This window comes from Aegilops tauschii, chromosome 5 (assembly GCF_002575655.3).
Source record: "Aegilops tauschii subsp. strangulata cultivar AL8/78 chromosome 5, Aet v6.0, whole genome shotgun sequence".
Taxonomy (NCBI): Eukaryota; Viridiplantae; Streptophyta; class Magnoliopsida; order Poales; family Poaceae; genus Aegilops; species Aegilops tauschii.
Window position 1 is genome coordinate 244306302 of NC_053039.3, and position 8863 is coordinate 244315164.

At 43.6% G+C, this 8863-nt stretch overlaps 1 protein-coding gene across 1 annotated transcript; it reads left to right on the top strand.

The window, feature by feature from the left end:
• Window positions 1-490: 490 nt before the first annotated feature.
• On the top strand, window positions 491-6560 carry LOC109768664 (protein ZINC INDUCED FACILITATOR-LIKE 1). Its single transcript, XM_020327410.4, has 17 exons — window positions 491-841; window positions 2769-2809; window positions 3289-3349; window positions 3480-3582; window positions 3703-3805; window positions 3876-3929; window positions 4032-4094; window positions 4206-4255; window positions 4355-4430; window positions 4746-4922; window positions 5108-5195; window positions 5315-5400; window positions 5490-5597; window positions 5691-5735; window positions 5835-5923; window positions 6089-6132; window positions 6247-6560. The coding sequence occupies exons 1-17, from the start codon at window positions 658-660 to the stop codon at window positions 6351-6353; spliced, it is 1479 nt and encodes a 492-aa protein (XP_020182999.1). The 5' UTR covers window positions 491-657; the 3' UTR covers window positions 6354-6560.
• Window positions 6561-8863: the final 2303 nt, after the last annotated feature.

Genomic DNA, 8863 nt, shown 5'->3' on the forward strand with positions numbered 1-8863 from the left:
CCAGCTCCATGTCGCTCAGCCTCCCTCACGCACAGTCGCGTGCCTCCTCCTCGCCCTTCATCTGGCCACCCACACAACCTCCTCCGCCTGCTCCTGCCCTTTCCCTTTGTTGCCAATTTGGAAACAGTGGTGGGAAGATCCCTCCCACGAAGGAGGGGATCCCATGTGCCCATCACAGCCAAATGAGTCCTAAGAGGGTTTACTCGGGTGGATCCTCCTCTATTTATTGAGGATCAGTTAGAGTTGTCCCTAAGTCCTGGCGAGACGAAAGTTATGAATCGTTGCTTCTTTTAAAACCCTCCTTTTTTATGCATCAATCGAGTTCCCTTTTATGTCGGAAGATAATAGGAAAGAGTTTCGCCCGCCGCGAAGATCCAATCTAGTCCCAACACCCAGACCATTGAACCGAACCAGAGCAAAAAGCGCACATACCACGTAGGTGGTCACGTGTACATACACGTAAAAGCACGGAGCAGGTAGTGCACATCGTGCAGCTTAGCTTGCCAGCCTGCGTGGTTGGAAACTAGCTAGCGGCTTGTACAGTATAAACCCCGGCCAGAGAAAGCACCCGGCAGGTGGACCAAGCCAAAGCCCGGGACGAAGCGTACTCCTCCACCCTTCCACCTAGTCCATTGAAGAGGAGAGCTCTCCATTGTAATGGGGGACGAGGAAAGAGGAGCGGCGGCGGCGCCGCTGCTGCTGCCAGCGTCGCCGTCGTCGGCGAGCCGTCACCACGAGGCGGGGTGCCCCGGCTGCGCGCTGGACCGGAGGAAGGAGAGCTCCGGCGGCAGGATCCCCTACAAGGAGCTCTTCTTCGTCGGCCTCACCACCCTCGCCTCATGTACGTAACCACTGCCTCTACGATTAGACTGGATTCGATTACATTCTGCACTGCAATGTACTATACGTACATTACGGTCTTTGTTATCATAGGCGTCGTTGTAATGGAAATATACGGTGTTATCGGTGACCGGCCGTACGGCGACAGGACGCCACAAACAGAGACAAGTCATTGTCCGACACACAGGTTGCAGAGAGGTAGGGGTAGGGCCCCATTGATCGGGGCCCGGGCCATACGGCCCTATGTTCATCCCGTGACACGGGAATTGTTACACGGACCCGGCCTGATATATTCCTAGTCAGTCAGGTGATCACCTCACTTAGTCTAAAAATAAGGTGATCACCTCACTTGTTGCTCAAAATTTGCTAAAAAAAACTTGTTGCTCAAGAAAAAAGGTGATTCCTGCGTGGCTGCATATAGCATTGCAGAGATGGGAGGGGAACCAATAATTGTAAGCAGTTTTCGCACACACCTTAGGGCATCTCCGATGCGGATCGACCTTCCACAAATTTGTTGTGGAAATGCTAAAACTCTGACGTCAAATTTTTAAGCTGACTTCCCGCAAAAAAATAAACATGACAAATCAAGTGTTTTAATGGCAATTTATCTTGTGGTGAGAATGACAATTTCTTTTCCAAGCATGACAACTCCTAACAAAAAAATTGAACCTGTCAAGGATTTGTCATGCTTGCTAAAGAAAATTTCCATCCTCGCGACAATATAATTTGCCATCTTAGGCGTTCGATTTACCATGCTAAAAGAAATCCGACATTCAATTTGTAGCGAATCCATTTGTTGAACACCAAAGTTTTGCTATTGGATGGTTCGATGGATATATAAAACTTATTGAACTTTTGGTGCTTTTGCTATTAGTTGCATTTGTTCGCAACTATTTAAATGTATCGTCGAATTGCTATTGATCAAGTAAATTTGACAAAGGAGGATGCCTGACAAATAGGAAAAATTCGAGGGATAGCATTGGGTGGCATCCGCCCAACCAGATGTCCGCGGGCATGGCTGAACATGTGTGCGAACATTTGGGGGCGTTCATTTGATGAACGTCATAAGATGCCATTACATGTGTCTAGGGGTGAAGCCAAGCACCGGGAAGTATTGGGCGACGGATCAGGATTCACAACCTATACTGGAAAAAAATTGAGCCTGTTCTTTAGATTTGTTTAAAAAAAAAAATTGCGGGACCTAATAATTCTACAAAACAGGCAAATTTTAAGAATAGCAGACCGTCTGATTGCTTAGAAAAAACAGTAGTGTTATGTATACTTGTGAGCTGGTAAATATTCAAAACGGCTCACTTTTTCCAGATCTGACCAATGAAATAAAAACTGTACATATATAGCTCATCTGCAAACTCGTTTTCAATGCATTCTAAAAGTATGAAATTCCATGAACCAAAAAAAGAAGTATGAAATTCCGTGGTGAAGCTAATGCTGTCCCAGAGCAAGAATGTCCATTCACACCCTGTACTCTAGCTTCATGTGTGTTTTATCTACTCTAAAATGTTAGAAATAATTTTGAAAGATTCAAAATTAATAACACAATTCATACATGCTGGAGCATATTCCTATCACAAGCCATCAGTATGTCAGAAGACATGCAAGGCATATGCATGCATGCACAGGTTCTACCCAGTGTGATATGCCCATGCACGTGTTCAGAGAAGAAGAACTGCTTTACAGAGTAAATCCAGCATCATGCCTGAGATAGAAAGCTACCCAGAGTAACATGAACTACCACATGTTGGTTGTTCCATGATCATGTATTTAACTGCTTACTTTTTTTTGGTTTTGTTTCTAGCTGTCGATTGTTCTTCTTGCAAAGATCATGCAGTTTCACCTAACGCATCCGCGGTGCAATACGTGTCCCTCATTCTGACAATAAATATATGCTCTTGCTTTGTCTTTTTCAGCTTTGCCCATCACATGCCTCTTTCCCTTTATGTATTTCATGGTATGTATTTTATCATCGACCTATCGCATCCACTAATCTCTAGATCAAGTTGTTCATTAGATTACTTTTGGTTACTTACTTGGTCCAGGAGATCTTAAAGTTGAAGTTTAGATGTAGATTTAGATTTTAAAATAGGTTAATACAGCCCCTAGTTATTTGTTGGATTTACCCTACTACTTTGCTCTAAAATTCACAGACTTGTCAAAATAGTAGGGTAAATCCAAAAATTTCGGACATCACGAAATATCTGAAATCTCAAAAATTCTTTCGGAACTGAATCTATCAAAAATTCACTAAAATTTGGATCTTGTTTGAATCTAGCCTGAAACTCCGAGGATACCAATATTTTGGTACTCACCGAAATTAAGGAAATTTTGGACATTTCATTGAAATTTTAAACCTTCTTTCATGCAAATAATATCTCATTTTGTAACAAAAAATGCAAATAACATTTCATCTCGTTGTATCCCTTTCTACAGGTTAGAGACTTCCACGTTGCTAAAACAGAGGAAGATATAGGGTCTTATGCTGGTTTCCTTGGTATAGTTTCTGGCTCCACTATTCCAAAACAAATATCATCATTTAGCCCGCATCATGCATTGTCCTTGAGAAATAAAATATATTTAAATATATAGGCATGAAATTTGTATGTTGGTGTTTTCAAATGTAGCTTCTTCGTACATGATTGGCAGAGCCTTTTCTGCGATTTTTTGGGGCATTGTGGCGGACCGTATTGGACGGAAGCCTGTCATTGTATTTTCCATCCTGTCTGTGTAAGTATAACATGAATTCTAAATCAGTTTATAACAGGAGTTCTGATTCAACTTGGCAACAATTTTTATCTTGCTATTCGGTAACTCTTAGTCACTTAATTAACTTTCTTTATATTCCAGGGTCATATTTAACACACTGTTTGGACTAAGTACAGAGTACTGGATGGCAATAGCTACAAGACTTGTTCTAGGTTCCCTAAATGGTTTACTTGCTCCAATAAAGGTAATAAAAATTATCAGTTTCAACATGAAGGCATCTCAGTTCTGATTACAAATATTTATCGACCGTGCAGGCTTATGCTATTGAAGTTTGTCAAGCTGAACATCATGCTCTTGGGCTCTCAGTTGTAATCTCTCAGAACAACTCTGTGTTATTTGCTCATGTTCTTACTGTTTTCATAGTCCTTCCAAAACAAAGATTATGTTAATACGATTTTCTTTGATTAAAGGTGAACACAGCGTGGGGTTTTGGTCTTGTAATCGGTCCAGCTCTTGGAGGCTACCTTGCTCAGGTATAGTCTACATGTATAAATGGAGTTGCATTACACTAGTAAGATTGCTAGTTAGACAGAAATGAAGAGATGAACTGCCTTCATTTTCTTACTCCACTCTCCTTTTGTCAGCCTGCTGAAAAGTACCCACAAATATTCTCCAAGGAGTCAGTTTTTGGGAGGTACATCTAGCAAGATCAAGATATAGTTATTTACAAAACTGCTTGCAATATACTAGTTATACTGGACTTCATGGCTGATTCATTGGATTAATTTTGCAGGTTTCCATATTTCTTACCTTGTGTAGCTGTGTCATTGCTTGCTGCCATTGTTCTCATAAGTTGTATATGGATGCCGGTGGGTATAGTTTCACTACATATTATCATCAGTCTTCATTTAATCTTTCCTTAGCTAATGCTGACAAGGAATATTAGTATTACCTGGCATAATCGTAGTCTGAGCAATTTTATATTCCATTTGCAACAGACAAACAAAATATGCTACAGAAGTTAAAATTTATTTTGTCCACATTATATCTAGCTTTTCTTCCCACATTTGCTAATACTGAAAATGCTGTGGATATATTCTTTTAATAAATTCAAATCAGGGGCACATTACATCTAGCTTTTCTTCCCACGTTTGCTAATCTTATTTGTCAAATGGAACTGACAGGAGACCATACACAAACATAAGAGTCCGGAGAAGGATATCCAAAAGGTCAAAGCCTTGCCATCGGAACAATCTTATTTAGATTCACCTCGCAAGAAGAGTTTGCTCCAGAATTGGCCATGGATGTCAACTATGGTGTCCTATTGTTTCTTTGGTCTTCATGACACTGCATATAGTGAAGTAAATATTGTTTCGAATTCTTGTCTTGTCCTTTCTGCATTCTGCTGCTACATGACAAAGTCTCCAAATCTATCTAAATGCTATTCAATTTTATTTCACATAGCATCTTATCTACTACTTGCATTCATCTTTTATAGTTATCATTGAATAACACTCTAGCCGTCACGCGATTCTTTCAATACTAGATACTTTCCTTGTGGGCTGTTAGTGACAGAAAGTATGGTGGTCTTAGCTTCTCATCTGAAGATATCGGTGGAGTTCTTGCCGTGGCAGGTATCGCATCCCTCTGCCTTTACCTAATGTTCTAACTTTTTGAACTTTCATGTAGCTTTGAAGGTGCATGTTAGTATCACGGGGCGACCTAAACCTAATACTTTCTCCTTCTGGTCCAGGTGCTAGTCTTCTTGTATATCAGCTTATCATTTATCACTGGGTTCATAAGTTTCTGGGGCCAGTCATTTCGTCGCGTGTTGCTTCTGTGAGTAGCCTCCTACTGTGCCTTTTCCAGATAAACAAATAGATCAAGTTTCATGATCATCGCTGATGTTTTTGAATTTGACACTGTAGGCTCTGTCCATACTTATTGTCAGTACTTATCCCTTTATGACATACTTATCTGGCGCCAAACTTTCTTTTGCTCTCTACTCTGCAGCCATGATGAGAAGTGTTGTTGCGGTAGGCATTTTTCTGCACTTTCTTACTCTCTGAAAGTTTAGTGAGTACTGTATCCAAGGGTATCTAATCTTTGTATACTGCAAACTTGTATAGATTACTGCCAGCACAGGAATTTCCCTTCTGCAGAACCATGCTGTGGTATGTACATGTATATATATAACCAAGTGAGCTTTATTTGCAACGCCATGTTTGCGTCAATCGAACTAAATGAAACAATGTTTCTGAATTTGATGCCAGCGTCAAGACCAAAGAGGCACTGCGAATGGTATATCGACAACTGCCATGTCGTTTTTCAAGGCGATTGCTCCAATCGGGGCTGGTTATCTGTGAGTAGCTCCTGTCATCTCATATTTTCCATAAACAGGGTGCAGTGAGCGAAACAATTACGATTACTGATCTTTGTTTCAAACCAGAAAACTGTAATTTTCGTGCTGAATCACTCTGCTGTGGACTCCTAATTCCCATCCCCTAATGTCACTGAATGAATGCAGGTTCTCATGGGCGCAGAAACATCAGGACAGCACCTTCTTCCCAGGTAATCAATCAATATGTTCTGTACTAGTAGTACAGAAGGACTTTCTGATTATACATACTTGATATAGTTATTTTAGGAAGTAACTTGATCTAGTTTGGTCCACTGAATCTGCAGGTGATCAAATGGTGTTCTTGGTGCTGAATTTGGTGCAGCTCCTTGGGCTCATGTTTACCTTTGAGCCTTTCCTGGTATTACCCACTGTAGGAGAAGAGTGCAGTTAGGAACATAGCAGTATAGATTGTCACCTGTCAAAATCTGTAATAACAGCAACGTTCTTCCAATTATTTTATATTGTAATAATAACAGCAACATTTTAAAACTTGGCATGAGCCTAGGCGGCCAATGTTCCTTTTCTTTTCAAATTCCAATGCACACTTGACCTGGTGAGCATTTTCTGAAAAGGAGGAGGATGACTCTGCTTCAGTTGACGAATATTTTGTTTAAAGCCAAGTAAATCAACAAAAGGAGAAAAGGTTTCAGAAACGGAAAAACGGTGGCGGAAAGAAGATGATGGCCTGCACTTGATTTCAGAAACTGCTTTAATATATTTTTCGATGAAGAAAAAGGGAAGAAGGAACTAGCCTGATAGATCAAGACACGGATCAGTGGACGACAAAAGCTAGCTAGGCAGCCAGTGAAAACGACTGGGAAACAAATCATTTCGCCGGCGACTGGGAAGTCATCGACTAACCTTCTTTTTCTCCTTCTGTAAAAGTCATGCACGTTCATGTTCAGGATCGCAACGCACTAAAACTCACTGATCTACGTACGTACGTAGTCACTCATCATCCATCAGCGAAGCTGCTTGCTCGGAAAGCAGAAGGAGCTCCAGGTGGGGCTGCCAGAGCACTCGCAAATTTGTCGTTGATCCATGGCCAAGTAATCTGCCGCTATGTACTGCGATAATCTACCGTGCCCTTGCTGGTGGAAAGCGCTGCCTCGTCACTAACCACTGTCAGCAAGCTAAGGGACAGGATTCCTGGGATCTCTTCTTGTTAACTCATCACGAGTTGACAAAATATATTAATAGCATTTTGTCATTAGTATATATGCTTTTCAGTAAATTGGCTAGATGTGTGATATTCAATACTATTAGGTGAGATGGGTGACGGGCGGCGCGTTCTGGCATATACCTGGCCATCCATCAGGCCTGGCCTAACAAAGCCCGAAGCAGAAAACCTAGGCTCCGGCCCAGCCCGGCCCAGTCGTCGGGCCTAGATTTCAGGCCCAAGCCTGACACGTCAGTGAAAAAGCTCGCCGGGCCTCTTCCCTAAAACACAAATATGGCAAGCCAGGCCCGACGTGTCGCTCGGGCTCAAAACCTAGGCACGGGCCCGACCCGTGGGCAAGACCGGGCCAGGTCGGGTTGGGCTTTTTCGGGGCAGGCCAGGTTTCCCGTGGCTAGGTATATCCTGGCGGGACCTATGGTGTGGGCGGGACACGTCACCAGGGGCAAAATGCCTACCTGAATATTCATTTAGCCGAGATACCGGCAAACCATCAGAGATACAGGGTTTTTAGGCGCCGTTAGAGAAATGAGGCGTGAGGCCACAAACGGCGCACTAGGGCAAGGCGGCGAAGCATTGCACCAGGATACTAGGATTGATTTACAGATTGTGCGAGAGCATCGCCATCTCGATAGTAGCACATCAGCGGCAAATATTGCACACGACAGCAGAAGGGGCAAGTTGTTGATCGCGGAAGACCTTGGCGTTGCGGTTCTTTCAAAAATTCCAAAGAATGGGGGCGCAAATCGTGGAGCACAGTTGAGACTGAGCCGGGAGGCTAGCGACACTGTTTAGGCACATATCGTCCACCAAGGCAGCAACCAGGTGTTCAAGGGTTTCTTCCTCACCGCAGAACGATGATGGGGATGATGTGGCGGTGATGCAGGTGAGCGTCACAGGGACGCCAATGATTTTTTTCCAAAAGGGGATAACCCCGGCCTCTGCATCATATGATGCACAAGACCATTTTATTAATCGTAAAGTACATCCCAGTCATCGAGTACCCAAAACATTTACATCAAAACACGACCATCTCGATCGGAAACAAGATTACGTAGCTCATCCACATAATTTGCCACTGGCCCACTAGCCAAACTGCATGTGTAACTGTTTCCAGACGGATGCACCCAGAGGCCATAGGCTCTCCCGCGTCCACACGCTGCAGTGATGACCATGTATGGATTGACGCCGTAGCTCTGTAGGGACGTCAACGATGACAGAGCCAAAGGAAAAACTTACATTTCACAAGGCTTAGTTGCACCAGATGATGGGGCGAAAGTGTCCACGACGTGCAAAGCCATGTTGTGTGTCCCTCCCACAGTACAGGTCCCGCCAGAACGACATGTGCCGCCCGTCACACACCATGCAAATAGTGCAGACACGAAGCGCGATAGCATTGCCAGAAGAAACTTTCATGTGGGCATGTCCATGCACATGGAATCACCCAGTCCACCCATAGGGCTTCATGAACCATACATGCCACACCGTCGACGGTGTAGCGTGGATGCAAGCAAGCATTCGGTAGGCCTAGGTCTCGCTCGCCAGACCACCTCATGCCCTAGGCTTGCAAACCTCCTCCCATGCAATCTTGCACTGGGCAACACTCACCGGCGTGTCATTTCCCCAGAAGAAAGCATGCCACCTTTTTTCAAAGGCGACGTGCATACCCTCGACGAGTTGTAGTGACCCGATGGCATAGGTGGGAAGGGAGGTGAGGACGACGT

Coding starts and splice junctions, on each gene's coding strand:
- LOC109768664 (XM_020327410.4), top strand. CDS start 658: ATGGGGGACGAGGAAAGAGGAGCGGCGGCGGCGCCGCTGCTGCTGCCA. Junction 3,350..3,479: donor GTCTTATGCTGGTTTCCTTG/GTATAGTTTCTG, acceptor TTTCAAATGTAG/CTTCTTCGTACATGATTGGC. Junction 3,930..4,031: donor ATGCTCTTGGGCTCTCAGTT/GTAATCTCTCAG, acceptor CTTTGATTAAAG/GTGAACACAGCGTGGGGTTT.